The 27,799-nt window shown below is 40.1% G+C and overlaps 1 protein-coding gene across 2 annotated transcripts; it reads left to right on the forward strand.

Annotated features, from left to right (window-relative positions):
- Positions 1-24: 24 nt before the first annotated feature.
- Positions 25-20,947, forward strand: DPM1 (dolichyl-phosphate mannosyltransferase subunit 1, catalytic). Of its 2 annotated transcripts, none has more exons than XM_063297043.1 (9): positions 25-176; positions 1,926-2,025; positions 12,744-12,777; positions 13,739-13,815; positions 14,162-14,187; positions 15,281-15,376; positions 16,394-16,462; positions 16,698-16,812; positions 19,217-20,947. In XM_063297043.1, the coding sequence occupies exons 1-9, from the start codon at positions 43-45 to the stop codon at positions 19,319-19,321; spliced, it is 756 nt and encodes a 251-aa protein (XP_063153113.1). In that variant the 5' UTR covers positions 25-42; the 3' UTR covers positions 19,322-20,947. The 2 variants fall into 2 exon arrangements, with proteins under 2 accessions (XP_063153113.1, XP_063153114.1); XM_063297044.1 differs by having other exon boundaries at positions 30-156.
- Positions 20,948-27,799: the final 6,852 nt, after the last annotated feature.

Below are 27,799 nucleotides of genomic sequence, written 5' to 3' on the forward strand. Positions count from 1 at the left end.
ACGCCTCCTCCCCGCCCACTGGCGGCAACGCGCAGGCGCGGGATGTGGCGGCGGTTGAGCGGTAGGCTCGTTATGGCGTCCGTGGCCCACAAGTACTCGGTGCTGCTTCCCACCTACAATGAGCGGGAGAATCTGCCGCTGGTCGTGTGGCTGCTGGTGAGGAGCTTCGAGGAGAGGTGACTAGCGGCTGGAGAGCGGCCTGGATGGGGAGGGGAGGCCTGTGCTGCTTCTTCCAGCCCCTCGAGCGCACTTTGCTGGCGGCGTCCTGCCTTGGACTGCATTGATTTGTTGCAACTCTCCCGCAGCTTCTCTGCGAACTTAACGCCGGAAGGCGCACGGCCTCCTCCGAAGAGCAGCCCCGTGATGTCGGCCGGGCTGTTCGCCTGGCCTCAGGTCATCCAGGGAGCTTTGGGGATGTGTAGGGACTAGGAGCTGAGGGTCTCGAGTCCGAGTCTAATACTGTTATCATTATTGAGTACTGCAGGTGGTTGGGAACCCCAGAGCTCAAGACTCGCCTGAAAGGCTGAGCTGGACGAAAAGGGCAAAATTCGTCGGCCTAGCCCTCATTAGCTAATCTTAAACAAACAAACAAACAATTCATGCTTTCTAGGGTCTCCTTAAAACACACACACACACACACACACATATATGAATGATATAAGGAAAATTCAAGAGCAAAACCAAGAACAACTTTACAAAAATGCATATTCTAATAAAAATATCTAAAATCAAACAGTATACAGAATGTATACAAAAAAAAAGGACAAAAGTCACTTTTTGAAAAATGAATAAATCTAAAGGACAGCTTTCTGAAATAAAGGACTGTCCTTTATAATACAGGACATATGGTCACTCTACACAAGGCCCTTCCAGGGGTCTACAAAATCAAAATTATTTGCCAGCCTATGTTGAAAAATAATACAATATTAAAATCCCATCCAACTGTCATGAGAATTGGTAGCCGCAAATGCATCAATTTAAATTTTTAATACAGTAAATATTGATAAATATATCTCATACAAACAAGCAGCTCTTTGGGGGGTCTTCCATAATTTTTAAAAGTGGAAAAGGGTTCTGAGAGAAATTTTTTTAAGAAACACTAGACTAGATGATACTTGTGACCCCATCCAGCTCTGTGATTCTATGATCTCACATGCTTTACCCATTCTACCTCTCCTCTCATCACGTTGTGCAAGATTCAGAGGCTAACAGTTTTTGGATATTGGGGACAAAGTAATCTCTGTCAGCTGAGCTTGAATATGTAGTTTGCAAGGTTCAGATTATTTTGGGTTTAAAAGTCTTTACGGTTTAAGCTCTTAAGGGTATTTCTACTGGATGTTACATTTTCAGACAATGTGTCTTTCTAATTAACAGTTTAGAACAGTTCTTATTTCAGTTTTTTAAAGCTAGGATTATACTAGGAATAAACTAGGAAGATAACTTTTCTTTTGGATGGGAAGAATAAGGTTTACACAATTCAGTATAAATTATGGAATGTGAAATGTTTTATGGAGTTTGCAAGTGAGCAGCGTGTTGCCAATGTGCTGCCTTCCCTGCCCCTCAATTTTTTTTAGCTGTTCATGGGGAGTCATGAAAGTTAATCTACCATTTAAAGTGATATTCATAAATATATATTTTAAGTGATTATACGTTGTTAAGAAACGACTGCTAAAATAGGCTAATAAATTCAACTTTCTCAAACTTGAGACTTGGGAGGGAAAATGATTGACTATCAGTTTATCTTTAATAATCTGAGCTTTGAGCATTGAAGCAATTTGGTTCCATTTTGAGATTTGAGTGAAGTGTAATAGGATTAATGACTACACTTAATTTTGATGGGAAACCATTGGGCATTCTTCTCCCTTCATACTGTTAGAAATGATGGCACTTTTGGACCTGGCTTTACAAAGTAATTCTCTTTTCAGTGGGAATGAGTTCGAAATTGTAATTATAGATGATGGAAGCCCAGATGGGACACAGGAAGTTGCTGAACAGTTAATAAAGGTTTATGGATCAGACAAAATTGTAAGTTACATGTTTTTTTCCTCTCTCTTAGCTGCTATACTGTTAATGTCAAAGTGATTAAAATTGTTAGCCTAGAGAAATGGGATTTCACTTGGAAATGGAATTTTGCTTGGAAATTGTTTAGCTAATTTAGAATACCTTGTTAACCCTTACTGAGCAATTTATCAAATAATTCAATACAGTAATGCTTGTATTTAAGGGAGTAAGGTTTCATGAACTAGGTTGTTCTTTAGTTTTTCATTTCTTAAAGGTTAAACTTAATTTTTGGAGTAGTCATCCTTAGACCTCACAGGGCTTGATAACCTTTTGATGAGCAAAATAGATGGAGCCTCGTCACACTCTGGGCAGATTAGATTTCTCAGGGATTCTGCATTTTCTAACTAACTAACTTTCTAACTATGATATACCTATTTTAGGACTAATGGTAAAGTTTTCTATCCACAAATGGTAGGAAATGGTGCTGGTCATGATTTTTAGCAATTTGATTAGAGCTCCAGTGGTTGCAAAAAGAGGATACAGGGCCAGAGGTTGTTCACCTCTGCTTTAGTACCTGACTGTGAAGAAGAATCTAGCTTTTCCCATCACTGCATACTGTGATACTTGTTGAAAAAAATGGTACGTGCTTCAGCACTAAAGAGACTTGGCTCAAGCATTAGCAAGTCTCTATCCTTGAGTTACAACCATTCGTTCAGCAACCATTTGAAGTTACGACAGTGCTGAACAAAGGGACTTAGAACTGGTACTCGAAGTTCTGGACGTTGCAGCACCCTGCATTGGTGTGAACAAAATTTGGGTGCCTGGCAGCCCGCCCACACTTACGACCAGTTGCAGTGTCCCACAGTCATGTGATCACCCGTTGCGACCTTCTCTGCAGGCTTCCTCCAAGCAAAGTCAGTAGGAAGCCAGCAAGGAAAGTCACAAGTCACTGGGGTATGTCTCCCCATTCCGGCCTTTCTTCGCTTGCATGCACCATGCCCTCCTTTGCCTCGTTCACTTGCACACATGCTCTTTCCCCAGCCTCCATGTGCTTGCACACATTTATTTATTTTATTTATCAAATTTTTATCAACACCCATCTCCTCCACATGGGGGACCCTTGGCAGTTCACATGCACACATATACCTCGTGTCCTTTCCACAGTCTCTTTGTGATCACATGAACCCTGTGCCCTCTTTCCTCGCTCTCCCTGCACACTCTCTCTCACACACACACACACCTTTCCCTGGCCTCCCTGTGATCACCCCCCCTCCACATTTCCACATCCTCCCTGCGATCACATGCATGCACCCTGTGCCCTCTTTCTCTGGCCTCCCTGCGGTTCTCATACACCCTGTGTCCTCATTCCCCAGCCTTTCTGAGCTTGCACTGCACCAAGCACCCCCTTCCCTGACTCATGTGCAACCTGCACTGGGCCTTCCAGGGCTTACTCTCACGCTCCTTACCTGGGACTCCCTCCACTTCCCGCATGTCTTGGGTTAATAGGACAACTGGGACTGCCTGGATTGTGGTCATGTGACATGGTGCTTTATAACTGCATCCCTTAGCAATGGCAATCCTGGTCCCAATTGCAGTCATAATGAAGGATTACCTGTATATACTTGGTTTATTTTCACCCACTGAAAGTTTGTGCTTTCATGCCTGCATTAAGCCCTTCTTGGTGCAGTGCAAGGTATGCCTGCTGAAAATATATTAGGGCTTATTCTCAGGTAATTGGATATAGCATTGCAGCACGATGTAAATATTAAACAGGACTGAATACTGTACTGTATATCGTGTTCCTGTTTATTTATTTGACTGTATTTACAAAGACCAAAACAATTATATAGTACTTATGAGCAAACATAAAATATTGTAAAAAAAAAATAAAATAAATAGCTGAGATAATTAATGAGAGAGAGAGAACAGAATACCTATAATATCCAATTAATTTAAAATAACAATATTGGCATTACACGCAAGTTATCCTAACAGCAATTGCCACTGAGCAAAACTCAACAGCGTATTTCAAAGGAACAGTCCACTGCCAGTCAATTCTCTAAATTTCTCATCCAGTCAGACCAGTCATCCTGGATAGCTAGCTGTGATGGTATTAGTGAGGAACACCAAAATTGATATATGGGATGATGTAATAGAAACATGTTAGGGAAAAAGACAGAAAGAAATCTTGTTACATCTGCCTTCTAAAACCATAGATGGCATAGCATTGATCTAGCTCAAGGGAACACTATTCTTGCAGGGCAGATAAAATATGAAATAATTGGATAGCAAAAATGGCCTTGTGCACAGACTGTCCATATAATATTGGGGGCTATACTTCAATCTTGCTGAAGATAGAACTCATTTTTTGTGAAAACCTGTATAATAGGATTATAAAAAGTAATGAGGGGCAAGTATACATACTCACTTGACTGCTTTTCGGACAGGCATTTCAGGCCATTTGGAGAGCTATACCTGTCTCACATGTAGGTATTTTCTTGTGGTATGATAGTTAATTATAGTATGCATTCTCCTGTAGAGGATGCTAACTTGGCCCATAGTTTCTCCTTGATATAGAATGAAATGCTGCCCTTAAATCAATGCAAGTGATAGAAAATCAGCTGAAGGACAATTAGAGTATTTCTCTGCCAAGTGTTATAGAATTATACCTTGGTCAAGTGTTACCCTTCCATTTCTAAATCTAGCCTCTTCCTCAGTAAGCATATTCTTTTCTGTCTTCCAATCCATGAATTTCTCATGGAGGTGCTTGGTATAAAGCTTACAAACAACCCTTAAGAGACTAATTGGGTGATAATAGTCTGAGTTAGTCTTGACACCTTTCTTGAAGATTGGAATAGCTAAAAAGCACTGCTCTTTGGCATTGCAAATGTGTGATCTATGTAAGTGTACTGGGTTGCCACTACAGGAGCCCACCAATCAGAGTTTAATTTTATATGTTCAGCTAGTATCCTATTTTCCCCAACTCTTCCACCCTCTTTACTATTTTTTAATTGCACTATGAGCTTGAGAAGTTTGAGAAATCGATAGAAGAGGCCAGTCAGGTAAATATTCAGCACTTAGGATTTCAGGTCACGGGAAGTTGAACCAAGTTGAAGTTAAAAAAGGCTCAACTACAGTATATATATGGTGTAATAAACACCTTCCTTGCCCCAGATATTAAAGGCAAAACTGAAATACTTTGGCCACATAATGAGAAGACAGGACAGCCTGGAGAAGATGCTGATGCTAGGGAGAGTGGAAGGCAAAAGGAAGAGGGGCCGACCAAGGGAAAGATGGATGGATGATATTCTAGAGGTGACGGACTCGTCCCTAGGGGAGCTGGGGGTGTTGATGACCGACAGGAAGCTCTGGCGTGGGCTGGTTCATGAAGTCACGAAGAGTCGGAAGCGACTAAACAAATAAGCAACAACATTGCCCCAGAAGCCTCTTTTGGTGTGGAGTGACTCACAAGTTGCCTGAACTCAGAGAGTTTTTATCCTTTGCATGTCTTGTGTTTTCTTTTTCAAGAGGTGGTGTTCTTTTTGTTTCAGTTCTAGTATTTCACTCCATGAGTGTTGATATGTTATCTCAGAAGGCCTGGTCAATCTCAACCAATTTAGTCTTTGCATTTATATATTCAACCCAGACTTAAATTGGGCACTAGTATTGGGTTCACACTATTAATTCTTGTGTAGTATCAATAATTCGTTCAAGGTGCACAGTACTTCTGCCTTACTCTCCACAATTTTAATGGATCTCTTTAATTGGACAGCTTTAGAAAGACTAACAAAATTGAGTTCATGCTTTCTCTAATTTGCTAGACCATCTCATCTAGGGGGGTTTGGCTATAACATTTGTATGTTAAGATTCTGATTGATATTCTACAAGCCAAAATATAAACTAGTTTGGCAATAAGCAGAGAAACTGTCCGAATGAAAAACTATTGTGAAGTCAATAAATGCTACATTATGTATAGAAATTATCATGTAGTCAATAGTAGTGGTACCTCTGCTACTCCAGAAAGTTCATTCACATTTCATGTCCCCAACTGATCCATTTAAAATCAGGATGTCAGTTTCTGAGACAGTTGGGCTAACTCCATCCTCCATAACTTGTAATAGTCATTCCGAGTTTCATCATTGGAGCCTAATTTAGTGCTAACGTTACCTATCAAGGTTTGCTCAGATTAAGGGTATCTTCACATCATGTCCAGAAAATAGATGTTAGTTAATAATAAGCTTCTACATCCTAAGTCAGTGAGTCAGTTTATTTAAAACAGTCTACAGACCATAGCAAAATAATTATTATTTGGAAATATCCAATAATATATAAACTTCCTTAATCATAACCCTCAATATCCCTATATAAATTGAAATCAAATTGCTTCTTTACCCTAATAATATCAGTTAAAAACTTTTTCCCTGCTAATGTCACTTTAAGAATTTGATCACAAAGAAGATATTTAACATGAAATTGATTAGAATGTCCAGATAAGGATGTTAAAATGTGCTTAATCAAATCATTACACCAACTAAGATAATAGGTACAATAGAAGAGTATATGCCTCTTTGATTCTGAGTCATGGTTATTACAGGGACACTCTTTTGGAGTAGCTAATTCCCTTATATCTTCCCCAAAACAACTGGGAGGGGAAGATACGTAGCCTAGCTCTGCCAAAAGCCCATCCACGTTTAAATACAAAGAGATTATTACTGTAGGATTACGGTAAAAGTCTTTCTCCTATGTTCTGAGTCCAGATTAATAGCTAAGGCAGGGAATCACACAAAATTTGTGGGGAGGTACCTAGGTTTAATTTAGTCTAAGGTGCAGTTATCTCCTTGGCATTCTCATTGTCCACCCATTTGACTTGGAGTAACTGCAGTACGGATGAACTCTAAGTATTACGTTATAAATGGAATCCTTGAGGAATATAAGGATGACTGCTCCAAAGGTGAAATGTGTTCCTTGTATTGGAATACTATTCAGGACAGGCTTATCTTCTTCTTTTATTATGGTTGGACGCACAGTCAGCCAGATGTTTACACTGGATTTACCCTTTTTATCCAGCTATCGAGTCCTTCCCAAGGCCTTGGTGTAGGCAGATGGGTTTTTTTTATGGTGTTAAAGGTATTATTGCAGGATGTAAGCTGTTCCAAGTAAAGCTGCCTTTTGCAATTGGCTGATGGTGATTTTGTCAATGCTGATGGTGTTCAAGTGGTGCTCCAGATGTTTTGGGATTGCAGCCAAGGTGCTCTTACTATTATTACTACTACTTCTACCACTACTGATGTTCTTATTCCAAATTTCTGAAGTTCTAACCTTTTCTTTAGAGGGTTGTTGCTGTCACAACTTGTTGTGAACCATTTATTTATAAAGCTTTATGTAAAAGACTTTGTATGCGGAGTGGTACCCGTTTGGCTTTCATTTTTGAAAGCAACCATGCTGCCAACATATTGACCTAAATTCACATTTATTAATTAGAAAATGTGTTGTTATTACTGGTGTACAAAACATTTCAATGTTTTCAAGTATGGAACTTTATGAGGGTCTGAGAAACTTCCTACTAAGCGTGAAACTACTATTTTGAATGCCAAACAGACTGTTTTGAGGACTGTGAAAAGGTTTTGCTTTTTATCAAAGCAGCTGTTTCCAGACTAAAACACTCTGTTGTTTTAAGCTTGAAAGATGCCTTGGAGACAACCTAAGTATATACTCTTTGGTATATAAAATCAGCAAGTAGTAACACCATTTTGGAAAGAAGAACAGATCAGATAACGTTAGAGATAATTTATTTGATCACCTGGCATTTCATGGATCCAAAGAAGTATGATCAGTATATCACATTTTTCTTGTTGCTTTCCTGACAGATGCAACATAATTGCTGTAGGAACAGATTTTATTTATTTATTTATTATTTATTTATCAAATTTTTATCACCGTCCATCTCTCCCACAGCATAAAATGTAATAAAATCCAAGCCATGGCGGATCTAATTCAAACCCTAAGGGCATAAAACTGGTCCCCACAAAACTAGGGAATCAACCAGCCCCAAGAATGGCTCTTCCCCTCCCTATTCCAGGCAAGGCAACAAAACCAGGTCTTCAGCTGTTTTCTGAAGTCCAGGAGGGTGGGGGCTAACCTCACTTCTGGGGGAAGGACGTTCCAAAGGGCGGGAGCTGTTGCAGAGAAGGCCCACCTCCTGGACCCCGCCAGATGGAATTCTCTTGCAGATGGGGTCTGTAGCATGCCCTCTCTGCACAATCGGGTGGGACGGGCTGATGTAATGGGGGTGAGACGGTCCTGTAGGTAACCTGGACCCATGCCATGTAGGGCTTTAAAGGTGATAACCAACACCTTGAATTGGACCCGAAAACAAACTGGAAGTCAATGCAGCTCACGCAGTAAGGGTGTTATGTGTGCTGATCTCACAGCACTCATCGCTGTTCGCGTGGCCGCATTTTGAACCAACTGAAGTTTCCAGATACTCTTCAAGGGTAGCCCCATGTAGAGCGCGTTGCAGTAGTCTAGATGGGAGATGACCAGGGTGTGGGTGACCGTTCAAAGGGCCTCTCGCTCCAGGAAGGGGCGTAACTGGCGCACAACACGAAGTTGTGCAAAGGCCCTTCTGGCCACGACTGCCACTTGTTCTTCGAGCAGGAGTTGTGAGTCCAAGAGGACCCCCAAGTTACGCACCGAGTCTGTCTGGGGCAGTGCAACCCCATCCAGAAATAAAGATGGCAAATTCCTAGGAGATGCGGGGCCATTAACCCACAGCCACTCCATCTTACTAGGGTTCAGCTGAAGCCTGTTGTTCCCCATCCAGACCCCAACAGCCCCCAGCACCTGGAAAGGGCAGCCACAGCATCGCTTACTTCACCCGGGATGGAGATGTATAACTGAGTAGCATCGGCATACTGATGATATCTCACCCCATGGGGACAGATGATCTCACCCAGCGGTTTCATGCAGATGTTAAATAGGGGAGAGAGTACTGAACCCTGCGGCACCCCACAGAGGAGGGGCCGTGGGCCTGACCTCTCCTCCCCATTTAACACTGACTGGGACCGGCCCTGGAGGAAGGAGGTGAACCAGCGTAAAACTACGCCGCCCACCCCCAACTCCCTGAGCCACCCCAAAAGGATACCATGGTCGATGGTATCGAAGGCCGCTGAGAGATCAAGGAGAGCTAGGATGGATGCACTGCCACCATCCCACTCCTGCCAGAGATCATCCATATGCGACCAATGCTGTTTCTGTCCCATATCCGGGCCTGAAACCTGACTGAAAGGGGTCTAGATAATCTGCTTCCTCCAGGATCCTCTGGAGCTGCAGTGCCACCACCTTCTCAACCACCTTCCCCATACAGGGGAGGTGGGAAACTGGATGAAAATTATCCAGTATAGTAGGGTCCAGTGATGGTTTCTTGAGGAGGGGGTGCACCAGCACCTCCTTAAAGGCCGCCGGAAACACCCCCTTCTGCAAGGATGTATTTACCATCAACTGGACCCAACCACACATTACCTCCTGAGCTGCCTTCACCAGCCAGGAGGGAGATGGATCTAATTGACAGGTGGTGGCATTTACAGTCCGGAGAATCTTGTCCACTTCCTCAGGTCCAACAGGATCAAACTGTTCCCAGATAACTGGGTAAGTACATTCCCCAGGCATCTCCACAGACCCTGTCTCATGCTTGGGAGTCCAACTTAGAGCGAATCTGAGCGATTTTATCCTGCAGATGCTCTGAAAATTCCTCCGCACGGCCCTGTAGATGATTTTCCAGACCCCCTTTCCCCAACAGGGATCAGGTGATCCTAAAAAGGGCTGCCGGGCAGCATTCTGCAGATGCAATAAGAGCAGAGAAATACTGATGTTTCGCTGCTCTTACCACCACAAGGTAGGCCTTAATAGTGGCTCTAGCTTGTGTCCGGTCAGGTTCAGTCTTCATCTTTCTCCAGTGGCACTCCAGGCATCTCTTAATCCTCTTCAGAACCCTCAGCTCCTCCATGAACCATGGGGAGTGTCAGGTTTGATGGGATAAGAGAGGCCGCACAGGCGCGATCCTGTCCAAGGCCCTGGCCGCCTCCCTATTCCAGGTGGCGGCCAGGGCCTCTGCTGGACCATGCAGCAAGTCCTCAGCTTTAACCCCCAGCTCCCTCTGAAACTACACTGGGTCCATTAGTCACCGGGGGCGGCCCAATCGAATAGGTCCTGCCTCCCTGCGGAGGGGGGTGGCATAGGAGAAACTCAGGGCCACCAGGGCGTGATCTGACCATGACAAAGGGGAAAGATGTAACTCTCCCCTCAGATCACATTGCCACTGCTCCAACAAGAAAACTAAGTCTGGTGTGAGGCCACTGCTTCGAGTTGGGTCCCAAATAATCTGAGTCGGGCCCATGGCTGCCACGGTGGCCATGAACTCCAGGGCTGCCTCTGAGGCCCGCCCCAGGGATGGCAGATTGAAGTCCCCCAGAACCCTAAGTCTGGGGAACTCCACCACCAATCCCGAGACACCCTCCAGCAGCTCAGGCAGGGAGGTTGCCATGCAGCAGGGAGGCTGGCACAGCAGCAACACTCCCAGCTGCTCTCGGGCACCCAACTTGAAGAACAGGGTCTCACAACCAGTTACTTGTGGGGCAGGGCCCCTGAAGGCCACCAGAGACTCTCGGATGACGACTGCCACCCCTCCCCCCCTGCCCTGGCATCTCGGCTGGTGCCACACCTGAAACCCGACTGGGCACATCTCTGACAAAGCTACTCCTCCTTCAGGGCCCAGCCAGGTTTCGATAATACACGCCAGATCTGCCCCCTCCTCTGTGATCAGGTCACATATGAGGGGGGCCTTGTTGTTAACTGACCAGGTGTTAAGAAGCAGCAGCTGGAGGCCAGGGCTCCCACAGGACTGCTGTCCAGGGCCTAGGTTTAAACACGGAGGGCCGGAACACACTACAGGTAACAAACACCTGGGGCGTCTTCCTCTATGATGACTCACCCTCTGGCTTCCGTCATAACATCCCCTGCCTGTCAACACCTTGATAAAGTGTCCCGCCCTACCTCCCCCAGGATCTTCCAGTCCAGTTGGCTCCAGTTCTGGACCTCTAAAGTTCCTAGTTTGAAATAGGAATCTCTTCATCCTTTCACACAACCATGCACACATACCAACAACCTCAAGGGGCTGGTGGGCCCCCAGTGCACCAGCTTTAGCTCTCGGCGCTGGTAGGCCCAACCACCACTCATAGACTCACTATGCCCCCCCCGCGCCTCTCTCACTGGACAACAGGGGGCATCCCATCCGCTACCCCCCACCCCCTGTCTCTCACTCGGGGTGAGTGCTCTAACACACCACATTCACACCTGGACTCCCCCTCGTCTCTCACACGGGGGATTCAGCATTCACATTGGAGGGATCCTATTAATCCTTGCTGGATCTAACTATTGAAAGAATTAGGAGAATTGGGAGGGGATAGCCAAGCCAAGCCATAATTCAGGTCTCACATCCTACAGCGTCCAGCTACTCCAAAAATTTCCATCCAGTCTAAGAGTCAAAGGCCTCCAACAATCCTGCCTCCCCACGGCGTTGTCGTTGATACGGAGGACTAGAGATTTCAAGAAGTCCCTCCATAAAACCAGCTGTCTGAAGGATCCTAAACAGCACCCCCAGGGGATGCCTGGCCAGACGGACTCCCCTCGTCTCCAATACTGGTCCGTTGATCTACCACCACCTCTGGAACTCACTTCCCTGCTATGCAAGGCCTGTCTATTGTGCCAGGATTCCCTAGGGGCTTGTCCACACATTGGGGTTGATCTTCCATCCTGGAATTCACCAGGGCTCACTCTCACGATGAGCGGGGCCTGCCTACCATGCTGAGGGTTGAATTGGACCATGTCCTCATGCTGGGGCCAATCGGACCATGTCCACTACGCTGGAGTCCGGCCAGGGCTCACTCCAGCACTGGAGCCGATCCTCACCCCAGAATTCGCCGGGGTTCACCTCCCGCCACGCTGCGCTGCGCAGGGCCTGTCTGGCGGGCTGGGGCTCGCCGCTGCGTCATCTGGGTCTCGCCTCCCCCAGCACCTCCTCAGTGTGTCCTCACAGGGGGCAAAGGGAAAACTCTGGCCCAGGAAAAAGTTCAGCACAAAAAGTGCTGTTGGAGATGCCACTGTAGCCGCTGTAGCTGTCGAGATGCTGTCAGGGCTCAGACTGCTGTTCCCTGCTTCCTCCTGCCGCTCAGCGCCGTTCATGCCTCTCTGTCCAGGGGGCTTCCACCACTCTTCCACCCACATCACAGATATGGGGCCCAAGCTTTTCCAATCTCCCCCACAAACACACCACTCACGAGGACAGCATTGGGGGTAGAGATTCCAAAAAACTTTGGGAGTCTCCCACCTTAGAGCAGTGTCCGGCATCTGGTTACCATCTTGCTTAATCTTATGGCAATTATCAGCTAATAATGAAATAATCTTGCTCTAGATTTCTGGACTCTTTTTATTTAAATTAATAATTCTATGTAGATTGGTCTATATATATGAGCAGAATCTTCCCCAGTAAAGACTTCCATCAGCAATATGGGGGAAATATATAGACTGGAGCCCATTTATGCAGTGTTGAATTTTACCTTTTGAGTATAGCAATTCTTTTTGAGGGAAGAGCAAAATAGCAGTAATGACATTTTACTGAAGTACATGATCATTGACCAGAGCTTAGTATGGTCCATCTCATTTTTTGGTCTACTGATACTTTACAGCTGTTGAGACCCAGAGCAAAGAAACTTGGATTGGGTAAGTAGTCAATAATTAGATGATTAACAGTATTATATCAATTTGTTAAGAGCATCTGTACATTGACCTTTGATCAGGTATATTTTTATTTTTAAAAAATCAAAGTAAATCAAAATCTCATTTTGCTAATTGCTTGCATTATTTTTGGAGAACCAGAAAAAGTATACACTATATGTACACATTCATTGTGCAATGTGCCAACTTAGTTTTGCTGCTTCTCAGCATTAATGACTGCACATCTTGGTGTCATGTAAGAAATTAACAGTCTCTCACATGAAAAGTAGCAAGTACTAATTTTGTAAGTATATAAATAGATGAAAGGCATAGTGGCATCCTTGCATACAGGATAGTTCTTTATTCTTTTATTGAATTTATAGGTCACCCCAATCTGTATGAGCTGGGTTGCTTACAGGTTACAACAACAAAAAATAAAGTCAGAGTAATCTAATCCAGTCAACTCAAGAAGGCCTTCTTTGAGTCCCTCCTCCTGAGGTTGGGGATGTTGACTGAGGCAGCAGACCTTTTCTGTAGTGGCCCCCATTTTATAGAACAAGCCCAAATGGAATCTTATCTTGTCATAGTTTGGCAAATTATTAAAACTCTCCAATTTAATCAAGTGCTCGGCTCTGCCTGTTTGGCAGCAGGCATGGATCATTGCATTTATACATTTATGTATTTGTACAATGTATTTTTATATGGTACTGGTTGTTTTTGCTATTTTTTTACTTGTATCCCACACCTAGACTTGGTTGGTTGGAGCACGTAACAAATAAGAAAGATATACCTTTCACCATTATTAAAAGCAAAGAAGCTTTGTAAGATATGTGATCTGATAAATTTAAACTTGAAAGATAACAGAGATGAAATTATTTGTGTCTAAATCTCAGAAACATTCTTAATTCATTTATGTGCATGATTGTTAAAGTAGGGGCAGTCATGGCTTTTGTACTGTTTATATCAGGAACTGCTTACATTCATGGAATGAAACATGCCACAGGAAACTTCATTATTATTATGGATGCTGATCTCTCACACCATGTAAGTGTACTCCACATCTCTGTTTCTCATTGTTAAACATTTTCTTTATTCCATTTGCCTTGATATCTACCCTACTAGTATTTCAAAGGGCTTTAAAGACCTGGTTCTTTGCTCAGGTCTTTGGAGAGGATGACTGACACCCCTTTCTTCCTTTTTGTTCCCCTCTGGGTTTATTTTCTTGCCATCCTTGTTGTTCTGTCTTGAGTTGTTTTTGTGTTGTTTGTATTGTTCTTTGTTTTTTAATAATTTAACAATTATAAACTGCCTAGAGTCATTGGGAGTCAGGTGGCTTGCTTGCTTATTTATTGCTTTTCATCACACCTTTTCTTTTTTTTTCTCCTTGCAGCCCAAATTCATTCCAGAGTTTATCAAGTGAGTAGCATTTCTAGTGTTTAAAGTCAGGTCTTACAGTTTATTATCCCTTTGTGGTGTCTGTATTTTTGGTAGGGATAGACAGACAGTAGGATTGAACATCAGAGGAAACAAACATTATGCTGTTACAAAACTGCACTATAGAGGATAATGCAGGTGTGTTGTGCAGCTTTTCACATTATACCATTTATTACTCTTCATTCAGAGATTTTGGCTGAAACCCTCATGGGAGGGTTTGGGGAATAAGTCATTTGCTTCAAAGAATGTTACATAAGATTCACAAACTTTTGGGGCTAGTTGGCATACTAGAAATTTTGAAAATATATTGCTTTCTCTGTTTCTTGTTTGTCTGCACTATAGTTTAATATGTCCATGTCACTTTAATGTGTTATAATTGGTGAGGTTCTTGTAATCTGTCTCACATGTAAGATACATCTGCATAACTGCCTGTTTTCCCTTCACTTGTTGCATCCCCTTTTCAAATCCTACATCAATTTAACAATTTCATACATCTGACGAAGTGAACTACCTCTCATGAAAATTTGTCTTTCAGTAAAATTTGCTGGTCAGAAAAGGTGCTGCCAGATTCATTTTATAAACTTCAGAATCATTACTAATACATGTGTACCTAAATTCTGGTGAAACAATCAAAGAAAAAACGTGTGAGTGTGTAGTATCTCCGTCTAAACACCAGTCTCTTAATTACAGACTATGCCGTGGCATGCCATACCTGGGCTATTGTGATATATACTGTATGTTGCAATAAAAATAACATGATTTACAAACATAATTCACTGATGCTCTGTATAATAGCTTATAGATTTCTGCACATTTCTATATTCTGTGTGTTCATTTAAATTGCATAGCTAAAATATCTGTATTGCCCATAGTATGTCAAAGTTTTATTCTTTAGTTCTCACCATATTTCGAAGATGAAAAAGTATGAATTTTTAATTTGCTTGATTCTTATATTGCATGTTAACAATTTTAGTATCATTGGTGTTTTCATCTGTTTCTGGATTACTGCTATACTATGTGAGTTTGTAATTCGAAAAACACTTTTTTTTCTCTGCCCAATTATTTATTTCTGTAGAACACAGAAAGAAGGAAATTTTGATATTGTGTCTGGAACTCGATATAAAGGAAAAGGAGGTGTGCATGGATGGGACATAAAACGAAAATTGATCAGGTCAGTGCTTCATCCATAGTCCCATACCATGAATCATTTCTGAGAGGGTTGCCAGAGTCACATCCTCAGAAGGTTTTTTTTTACTTTTGAGAACATTGAAGGAAAAATTCTTATTCTCTCTTTATTGCAACCTGGTTCTTGTTTCTCTTATTAATTTTTTTTTAACTTCCAAAAATAATCTTTTTCTCTCTGCAGATTCTTTTTTCTTTTAATTCATAGACTGTAAGTCTGTGAATAGGGAATTGATTATCTCTCTTTAATTAACCTGGGGAATTATTTACCATAAGATACGGTGATAGCCTAACTTGGTCTATCAAGGACAATTAATGTTGAAGGCTCAACTCAATATTACCTTTAGAATGGAGACAGCATACTTCAAAATACTAACAGAATTTTTTTATCTATTTGTCACCTTTGTCACCCAGTGCTTGCTTTCACCAGCTTTTGAACTTCCTTAATATATAGTGCCTCCCATACTTAGTACTTATACCCTTAGTACCTTAGTATTTCCTTTTACTTCTTATTAGCCAGTGCTGATTTCCCTAAATTTCATCTTTTTACAGTCCTATGTAATGTCTATTTAAAATCCTCCTTACATAGGGATGGCTTTAATAAAAGGCGGCGATCGGAAGAAAGCTCTTTCAACACCTATTAGTTGTAGGCCTCAGTGATACCTCTGGGTTGAGGGCAGCATGCTAAATATACTAGTTGCGGGAAATAATGGTAAGAGAAATGTATGTCTCCATCTCCTGCTTGGAAGAAACAAAATATTGAACTAACATTGGGCCCTACATTTCAGGGATCAAGCAGAGTTGTATTTACATTATTTTGTTAATGTAAATTATAATGTGATAGAAGAAAATCACATTCCACAAATTTCACTTGCATTACATAACTATTACAGTGCTCTAGTCCTCTAATGAAACAGCATTTTTAAAACATAGGTTAATTGTTCACTTTAACATTCTGATCACATATTAAAACTTTGTATCTTGAACTTTGTATCTTACTTTGCAGCCGAGGTGCCAACTTTTTAACTCAAGTTCTATTATGGCCAGGTGCATCAGACTTAACAGGAAGCTTTAGGTAAGCTGGTTCCCAAATGGCATGTAACAATTCAAGAGGAGCAGGAATACTTCAGGATAATGGACAGTCTGAGATTGATAAAGAGATCTGTTGAACTTGTAAAACCTTTGGGTAACATTTGGGAGGCACTTGTGTATAGGTTATTGCTGTTTTTTTTTTTTTTATTTCTTGAAAGCGTGTGTGCCTGTAATTGAAATGTTATAAACACTTTCATTTTGTGTACACTGAATTTCAGATTATATAGAAAAGAGGTTCTACAAAAACTGATGGAGAGATGCGTTTCGAAAGGATATGTTTTCCAAATGGAAATGATTGTCCGGGCCAGACAACTGGGTTACTCTATTGGAGAGGTATGCTAAAAATCTAGATCGTAAAGAACATACTACATTCAAATTTTCATGCCCAAAGTTTACCTTCTGGCTATTAGAGATTGAACTTATTGACAAGTCAAAACACTGAGGAATCAGTGAAGATCATATGATATGAGTAGCTTACACTGAAATCTCAATTACTGATTTACCCAGTAGTTTAAATGCAAATACAGAAATTTAATCAGATGAGGAACTAGGCTGTCAGTGACACACACATTTGAGCAAATAAGAGGTGCTGTTACAAATGTGAACATTTATTCTATCATTACTTGAAGATGTGGCCCTCTGGGATGAGGAAAGTATCCCCTTAAATTCTAAGAGGCTTGGTGCCACCTTTCCAGCCATAGCTTCTACAATTGGCTATAATTCATCCTCCCTAATATTCCAGCAGTAGTGTAGATGTGGTCTGATGGCTTCATTGCTGGCCATGTGGTGAAGATAAAAGTTATTCATGTCTTTGCAATGGTATGTTAAAGAGGCGTAATTTCCAAGGGCCTGTATAAATAATAAAAAATAAAATATTTAATTACTGAAGGCCTAGTATTGTACCTAATAAATTGTGTCTAATATGTTGACACTTCTTAAACTTTACACAAGTTTCAAGTCACAAAAGAAATGGGTACTGCTTCTGTAGAAGTTATTTTTTATTTATTAAAACATTATTATACCATTTTTCTATTTGGTAGACTCTTAGCAATGCAGAGTGTAAAAAATAACACAATAAACCTACCTTTTTAAAAACAACCAGAATTTTTACCAGTTTTAGAAAGGCTGAAAACAAAAATTGCTCTGGGAAAGAGTCCTTCGTTTCCTGGTCTGCCCCATAACCAGCAGTGAATCTATACTAGCTCTTGAGGTACTGCAAATTCATTCTTCTGGCTGATTCCAATGGAAAGGAATTTGAGTTTTTAAAACATGTATTTGAGAATTAGAGCAGCAAACACACAGTTCCTTATTCACTTCTGCCCAAGTGGCAGAAGCCCATCAGGATGTTTAGTATCTTAATACTTCAACTATATCCCATATTATAGATCACTTTGCCAGTTGTAGATTATCTTAAACTATCAACTTCTGGGAATCCTATTTAATGTAAAAATTCTATACCTTTCATTCCAACTTGAGGTATGTCCTTGGGATTTCTGAATCCTTTATCTATGTTTGTTGATGAATTTATGCCAATGTCAGCTGTGTGGCAATAGAAGATTTATAAAGCAATCTTCATTGCAATTTCCACTGCCAAAAAGAAATATGCCTAGAAATACAGTATATGTTTGGCAGAATAATCTGGGTGTAGGAATTTTTTCCTCCATTTCTCTTTGCCAGTTGATTTCTAGCAGAGTATGCTTACTGAAAATTCCTAACTAGACTTTCTGTGGATTCCAAAGGCTGAATTTGGGCTTTTGGGAATTTAACGTACAGTCTTACTTGCTGGAATGTTAACATTTTTGTTTTGCTATACTGAAAATAACTTGTGGTTTAAAACATTACAAAACAGTGTTAACTATATTTAATGAACAGCTAGTGAACTGGAATCATGTGTAATTTTACAAGAGCATTACTTCAGATATTTGCTTTAAAAAGATCAGTGCAAGTATCTCTTGAAACTAAGGATGTTTTACAGTCCTTGCTTTTAATGATCCTTTGAGAGGTTACTTGCCCTTCTGTAGTCAGAGGTCAGAGAAAGAGTAGCTTCCACCAGATCTCGTGAATTTACCACTGAATTGGGAATCTATACTTCTTTAGGATAGATTGCACTAGCCACAATAACACTAAAAATGTAAACCTGTGCTGTTCTGTTATACACATGCATGCTGCATTCAGTAAGATACATGTTAGCCTAAATGTGTATCTTTTGGAAATTGCAAAGTTATTCTGTATTGTAGTAAAAATAATGAAGATACAAATACTTTAATTCAGCAGATTTAAAGAGAACCTGAGTCTTTTGTCTACTTTGTTTAAAAGATTAGAATCACATCACATCACAAAAGAGAAGCACTAAAACAAGCACTGCAGATTATGGCAAAAATGATCCAAATTAAACACATTGGAAGTTGAATAAACAAGAGTTTTTGGCAGTGTTTGAAAGACCATAATGATCATAGAGAAAAAGGAGAGTCCCAAATGTGGCATTTCCTTTTAGATCACTAGTGCATTCTGTCTTCGTATTCAGGCTCCAGGCAGGCCATTTTGCAACCATGATTTGGTAAGACGTGTTCACTGAGATGATTGGGTTGTGAGAAAGCCATCACTTCATACTCTGCATCAAAACACATTGCATTAGCATGGTGATAGGTAAACATTGAATCTTGAGGTGAAGTGCTCCTGTTTATCTTTTTATTGCTGCTTATAACTGGAATGATTTTATGATTTATTCATTCAATAGGTTCCTATATCATTTGTGGACCGGGTCTATGGAGAATCCAAACTAGGAGGCAATGAAATAGTTTCCTTTCTGAAAGGATTGTTGACTCTATTTGCCACTACATAATAAAGAGATTCAGTATTATTCCAATATTTGTATAGTTGACCAAATAATTTATATTGGATAATGGGGTTTGACAAAAATTCCTTATGGCTTTAGAGAACAGAATATTTCAAGGTCTCTTCTTTCCTTATTTGGATAGACATTGTCTCTCAGGCATCATACTTCTTGTCTGAAAATGTAAAGCTAAATTTTTAACTTCCTTTACCATTTTAGTAAAAAAAAAAAGTGTTAGCATTTTAAATAAAATACAGATAATTGTCTGGAAATATATATGCAGATTTCTGAAAGCTCTTTGATATGGATACATTTACATTACAGAATGGATGCATCTATACATGAGGGTTTGCCACTAAATGATAGAGCAGTAACACTGCAGGTGATGAAGTAACTAATATGACTAGTATAATGATACCTTCCTGACTGTATACACTTGTATACTTTAAAAAATGGCTGATATCGATAGGTTCCAACTGTGGACTTTTCAGGGGGAAAAAAAAGTCAAAATGAATATACTAATCCCTAGTTGTGATTACTGTGGAATATAGTTTTGGGCTTTAGGCATTGGGTTATCTGCAATTCATGGTAAATACAGAAGAACTATGGAAACTCCAGATTCTTTAGTAGAATCAAAAATGACCTATGAATAGTTTGGTTCTTTTTAAAAAAAAAATAGACACGCATGAATACACTGTAAAGACACCCATGTACGTATTCAGAAATGTTCTTTCTGCATGGAGGAACAAGCCATATTCAAATCTTCATGTTTGTATATGCATAAATAGAAATATCATTAATGTGTCATATAAATCCTATTACTAATGTCAGTTTTGGGGGGTCATTTGTTTTAATATTTTTTTAATATTTTACTCAATCTCCAAAAATTGACTGGAAGGGAAAAATTCAAGTAAAAGGAATACCAAAATGATCAAAGGTAGCACATTTTTCATATGTGAAAAAGCTAGAATGTTGGGATTTTTTATTTTACAAAAATGAAATGGACAATTAATGAAGGACATAATCAAAGTTGATAAAATTATGCATAGTGCAGAGAAGGAAATACCTCTCATCTATTTTAATAGATTAGAATTTAGGATCATCCATGAAATTAGATGACATGTCAGGACAAACAAAATTTGCTTCTTAAAACACATAATGGTAAAACTTATTGATGTAGCATGTGATCTTTAAAACCTTTCAAATTCATGGAGATGTACTTACAGATAATTATAAAATATGTTGTCTAATTGGAGCCTTAAGATATTGAGGCAATATCTTTCTGAATGCTGGTTACTGGGGACTGCAGTTGATGTCTATGTCTGTGCAGAAAATCTATTGCTTTCATAGTATTTAAAATTGTCCAGGTAGTTACTATGATAAATTGGATTGTCTTGTTTGGAAAGGTTGAACTTTAAATGATGACATTCTCATAGAAGCAAATTATGTTCTTCAAACCTCTGCTTTTATCTGAGGTTAAACTGCCTCCCTTTTCCATTTACTCCTGGTTGTCTTTAGGTTCCCAAATTACCTTGTACTAATTATGTCTTCACATGTCACAGTTGTTTTTCTTTTTTTAACTACAGGTAATTTATTGGGTGATACTAATTCTAAATAAATTAATTATGAAAGACAGTCTTTTGTCTCCTATATCTTTGTGTGATAAAACATTGGCTAATATAGGTGTCAAGGCCAAATTCATGTCATGCACAGCAACAATAGTATCAGCAGGTGGCAGCACTTTGCTGATATCTGAGCTCAGAAGCTGAGCAGGGACAGGCCTGGTTAATAGCTGGATGAGGATCCACCATGGAATATTAAAGTCGCAGGGATGTAGAAAAATATCTTGAAAAAACACTTCCATATTAGCAAGAAAATTATGGTTGTATCTACAGAATCGCAAGGAGTCAAACTCAACTTGAGGCCAAATTTACCTTTACATAGAGATGATAACTGTAATAGAAATCATCCGTAAGTCACCAGTAACATAGTGATCTCATCTATTTTATCATTTTGTCTAGTTGTCAGTGAGTTGCATCCAACTATTTAGCCTTTTGTTCTGTTGAAACTTTATTAGGCATAGGTAGCTAGTATCCAGGAACTCAAAATATATACACTAGTATCAAGGGTCTCAGATGTGGACATTGCTTGGTCCTTATCAAGCCTGTTAAGAGTGAATCCTTTAATAGCCTGTCAGTATTCTGTACAGGTAGTCCTCATTTAGCAACCACAATTGGGACTGGCAACTCAGTCATTAAGCAAAGTTGTCGCTAAGTGAAACTGCAACCATGGTTATGATCTTACTTCAGCTTTCCTTTGCTTTACAGACCCGCAAAGGTTGTAAATGTGAGGATTGGTCATAAAGTTACATTTTCACCACCATCATAACTGTGAACAGTCACTAAATAACGGAATACTGGTGACAAGTATACAGGAGGCAAACTTTATTTCACAGACATTTGTCTATCGCTACTTATCCTTGCTAAGGGATCTAATAGATAAACCATAAAGCTTTCAGGTCTTTTGAGCAGTGCACAAACTGCTTTTAGTGGTGGACACCTGATTTGATTGGAGGCTGCATTTTATTTTTTTAACAAAGAAACAAAAACCTCAAAAGAGAGAGAACTGAAATTGTTGACTCTCTTTTGGCTCTGCAGGAAGGTTTTTAAAAGTACTTTAAAAAAAAAAAGTCATGTTTTTGCTCTTGCCTACTTTTAAAAATAAAAAATGTGCTGCTAAAAAGGGCATGACTTTTGCCACTACTGTTTAGTGATAGGGTGTTAGGAGAGCGTATCGATGCAGCTGGGGGGACAGCACGCACCTGCAGATCACCTTCCCCTAGTCTCTTCCGTTCTTTCCCAGAATTAAGACAAAATAGTCCATAGTAACATGATCCTTTTCAAAAATGAGTATGGCATCTTTGGCAGAATTCAATTATTTGAAGATCAATGGCATCACACAGGATTCAGCCATGGATAAAACAGTTTCAGCTTTAATCTGATTCAGGCACTGTGCTTAGTGGCAATATTGTTTGTTTGGAGTTGACTTTGCATGCTGTGTGAACTCACTGCACTTGTTCAAAATAAACACAGTGAAATTAACTTCTGAGACTTCCCTGACTGCTGCTACTGTTAGGTGCAGAAGCTATCGCTTGTTATGGTGTTAGGCGAAATTAACTGATTCCACTGGATATAGTCACAATAGTACTATATAATAAATACTAGTTAACTGCGCAGATGATAACTTGTATCTGGTATTTGATGCAAAAGATAGAGGAACATTTAAGCTGGCCGCTTGGAGGAAGGAGTATAATCCTGACTTGTGCTTTGTGACCACTAATGAGAAAAAACTCCCAGTGACAACTTCATGATCGGTGCTAGCAGATTTTCCCCATAGTCAACATTGTCCAATTTTGATTGAAATTGGCACAAGTAAACCCTTGGTGTTATCCTTTCCCTGTCCGAGATGGAATTTTAAGAAGGCAAAATGGGATATATTTACTGAAAATTTAGATAAATGCCTGGGCTGGATTCCTCCCAAAGCTAATAACTATGAGACTCGTGGGCATATTTATATGCACAGCAAGAAAGACTTCCTAGAGGATATTGTAAACAATATGCCCCAGGTTGGAATGATACCTGCAAGGACTTGTATCAAGAATTCCTAAAAAATGGAGATCATGAAATTGCAGACGATTTATTACATAGTCTTGATGTAATTCGAGAGAAATGGAGGGAAGCTGTCGAATCACTTAACTTTAAGATGTCTAGTAGAGAAGCATGGTTGTTACTACGGAAATTAGGGGGAGTAAGAAATTATAAGACATATATCCCAGCCAACAAGATTGTGATACATATATTGTCTACATCTAGAACACCAAGGGACAAAGTTCATACAAGACAAATTAGACATAAAAGTGCTCTTAAAAAGGTTAGTACTGAATAATCTGAATATTCATGCCCTTTTTCCATTTTTGAAATCATAAATGCAATTAAGGATATAAAAGCTGGCAAGGCACCTGGATATGATAGCATACACCCTCAATTCCTTCTACATTGTGGAAAATACGTGAAAAGATGGCTAGCAGGATTCAGACATTATGGAAACAGGTATAATACCACATAAGATGAAGCAATCAAAAATTACTGCAATACTTAAACCTGGAAAATCAAATGATCAACCAAAAAATTATTGACCAGTAGCCCTGTTAAGCACAATCTATAAGCTCCTTGAAAGACTTATATAATAGAATCAACCAGAAGATCTTCCAGATGATCCCAGTAGAACAAGCTGGATTCCGGCCTGCCCGAAGTTGCGTCAACCAAGTGCTTTCACTAACAACCTATATAGAAGCAGGATATCAGGCGAAGCAAAAAACATCAGTTGCCTTTATAGATCTGAGAGCAGCATATGACACTGTGGAGACATGGATTGCTATATAAATTAATACAAGTAATCCCATTTCGAAAAACTTTTGATTTATTGATAATATGCTTGCTGGAAGAACTTGTTTCGTAGCAATGGGAGAGGATAGTAGTGTCCCTAAAATACTAAATAACGGCTTACGACAAGGCTCGGTTCTTGCACCCCTTTTCTTTAACCTATACATAGCCAACACACCCTATACAACGTTTAGGAAGTTTGGCTATGCAGACGACTGGGCTAAAGCCACCCAACATAAATATTTTGAGACAACTGAAGATGTTCTTACTACTGACCTGGAAATACTCGATAAATATTTCCGTAAGTGGAGGTTACAACCTAACCCAACCAAGATGGACATAACATGCTTCCATCTCTGTAATAGGTCAGCAGGCAGAAAGCTTAATGTAAGATTTAAGGGAAATCGACTTAATCACAACATGCATCCCGAGTACCTTGGGGTTACTTTAGTTAGGACGCTTTCCTATAAAGAATATCTGATGGAGACTGCCGCCAAACTGAGAAGCAGAAATAACATCTTACATAAATTAATGCAGCACTAGTTGGGGTTTGGCAGCGGACACGTGAGTGTCTGCGCTCAGCTTGGTGCACTCAGTGGCAGAGTATTGTGCCCCACTGTAGCTTAACAGTCCACACACAAGTAGGATTGATGCACAGCTGCATGAGTCAATGTGCATCGTCAGTGGGACAATACGATCTACTCCCACGTACTGGCTGCCTGTTCTGAGACGCGTACCACGCCCAGATGTATGACGGAAAAATGCCCTCCTTCAAGAATACCAGGAGATTATTGATAACCCCCAGCTGCCAATATCGAGTGACATAACCTGCCTCGAACAAAATAGGCTGAGATCTAGACATCCAGCCATTTCAACTGCTAAATCACTAGTAGAAGATGACTTCAACATCCACAATATGTGGAAACAGAATTGGCTAGAAAACTGTCCTCCACAATGTTGAAGCTTACCCTGCATCTCAGAGAAACCATCTGGATTTGACCAGCCCCGTGCGATATAGACAACACTGAATAGAATCCGCATGGGCCATGGTAGATGTGCTGATGTCGTTTATACAGTAAGTGGGGCAAAATGACATCACCGAATTGTGACTGTGGGGCTGAAAAACAAACTATCCAACATACTGTGACAGAGTGCCAAAACAGAGCCTATAACAGAGATTTCGCCAATTTCCTGGCTGTGACAAATGAAGCAAAAAAATTATATTTGTAATCTAGACATATGTCTATAATTTTATATTCTATATTTTATATCTTGTATTTTATCTCTCCTGTGTTTCTATTTTATTGAACTGCGATGTGAATGTGCCATACGATAAATAAATAAAATATATAATAAATACTAATTTGTGTACGTTCTTACTCTTTAAATAATGTAAGTACTGCTGTTTACTAATAAGATTTGATAGTCCCTTATATTTCCCATAAGTCTGGGCCAGTAGAGTCAACAGATCCGGAATATAAAAAGTTGGGAAAGCTGCACTAGTATGTTCCATTTTGTGATGTCATTCCATTTGTATGATTAGTGGAAGCCCCTTAGTCCATGACTAGATTCCGAGCCCTTCATACCACTTAAAATAAACTTACATGAGGAAAACTTTGGAGGAACAGGGTACATTTTAGTTGGAACATAGAAATGCTACGGGCAAGTGTTAAAATGTAATAGGATCGCAATTACGGAGACTTTTTTAATTTGAGAAATTAGTTTTTGATGGGATGGGAATGATCTTGACCTGGATTTCTCTGTCACCCTTCTCAAACCTGTCACCGCCCAGATGTACTGGGACCTCAACCCTCAGAATTCAAGGCAACGGGTTAGAGAAAACTGCCCATATTCTCATGCCACTTTTGAGTAATGCATTGTTCCAAATGACCTCTGAAAAAAAAATGATACAATAGTTACGTATTTAAATTATGTAGGACCTATTTGAACTATGCCATGATGTGTCATGAATTACAGCACTCCAATACATAGAGGTTGGGGTGGTTGTTTTTTACACTAAGATGGACAATCCCATCAAAAGGAAAAGGGAAAATCCAGTTAGAAGTGATGGTAACCATGAAATCCACAAATTGAAGAAGAAAATATTCAGCAGACTATGAGGCAGCAGACAAATAGACTAAATAATTACTGCAGAAATTTGTTTCTACAAAGAGCAAACGGGGGGCTAGGGGAAGCCTACAAGGTGGACCAGATTGTAACAGCACGTTCCTGTTAGTATATATTAGCAATAGATATTAAGGGTATTGTTTCTGATAGTGGAGATAACATCTGGAATGTAATCATCAGATCGGATTTCTGCTTTGACTTTCCACCAAGTAATGGTGCTCAAGTCAGCTAATAATTTAAAAAAGAATACCATGCAAAAACAAAACAGTTAAAACTCGGGCCATGCAAAATATTTCAATTCAAACTGCATCAAGTTCAAAATACCTCAATCTGAATTTTAAAAGAGCTTGTTCCAATTGTGAACTGGATGTTTGAAAACACTGTTTTGAGCTTGAAACACTTCCATGATGTTCAGAGCTATTTTAATTAAATCATTTTGCTGCACAACTTGTTAAAAACCATTAAAACAAAACAATAGCATAATCTAAATAGAAAGCATATATACTACCTAATAAAAACATTAAAAATTCAGAGGGCTTAACAGATGCATTCTGAAGTACTTTCTGAAAGCCAAGGGAGAGGGAACCCATCATGGTAAAGGAAATCTGTTTCACAGAGAACAAAACAAGAGATGTGTCCTTTAAAAAGCCAACTTCTGCAAGCTGGGTCACTTTTGCAAAAATCTCTGGCAGATCTTAACATCCTGAAGGTTAAGAACAAGACAGTCAACCTGTCCAATAATGAGCTACCAGTTTTTGCACTTAAATGTTATTGCTTTACGCTGAACCCCTTTTGTAATCGTAATGCAAAATTCCTCAATCTGGAGAGATTTTGCAATGTTCCACTTGTATTTTAATAAACCTAAATTAGTTTGCTCTGTCAGTAAACTTGGCTTTCTCATTGTCCGCACCTAAGTCAGATACCTTGTAAACAAAACTACTTACTCCATCCTTGCAAGTTTATCCCAGAGTGCATCCTTCAACTGTCCATTTATTCTACTCTAATTGGCCCTAATTTATTGGATCCTCCACTGAAATCTGTTCCACAAATTATTATAATTACTCTGAGTCCTCATTACAGAGTCTGATCTTAAGGACATTTTTTGTTGTTGAAAGGCCAGATATTTCAAGTTCATAAGAACTCTTGGGTGGATTAGGACATTTGTTTTCAATTTGACAATAAGATGCAGAGTTTAGTTTCTTCTTACCACTGTTGCCTGTTCTTAGGTTCCCATCTCTGAAGTTGAAAATAAGCCTTACATCTTTTGCACTAAAAATAGAAGAAATTCATGTAGCTCCTCTGCAATTTCCACTGTAATTTGCTGGTTCAGTCATCTTTTATTATTGGTCAACAGGAATGTAAAAGAACCCTGCCACAACTTCTGCTGGAGTGAATTTTGGTATTCCACTCTCATCAGACTATTTATTAAATTTATATACCATCCAATTCCCAACAACTCTGGGTGTTTCACAAGTAAAAAAACAAGAAAAAATTTACCTGAGGGTTAATTTACCAGGTTACCTGAGGGTCCACTTCTTCCCCATTATATCAGACTGTCCCACCCGATCGTGCAGAGAGGGTATGCTGTGAACCCCGTCTCTAAGACAACTTCGTTTGGCGGGGTCCAGGAAGTGGGCCTTCTCTGCAGTAGCTTCCGGCCTGTGGAACATGCTGCCCCTGGAGGTAAGATTGGTCCCATCGCTCCTGGCCTTTCGGAGGAGTCTGAAGACCTGGTTCTGCCACCTCGCTTGGGGCGGAGAGGGGAATAGTTCTACAGGGGGATGGCTGGTATCTTAGACTACTCCTCCCACGTATGGGCTGCATCAGGTTCTCTGCCACTTGGACTTTTTTACCTTTTTACCCTTTTATATTTATTTATTAAGAGTACTTTTATATTTATATCTTGTATTTGTATTGT

Source organism: Candoia aspera, chromosome 3, assembly GCF_035149785.1.
Source record: "Candoia aspera isolate rCanAsp1 chromosome 3, rCanAsp1.hap2, whole genome shotgun sequence".
NCBI lineage: Eukaryota > Metazoa > Chordata > Lepidosauria > Squamata > Boidae > Candoia > Candoia aspera.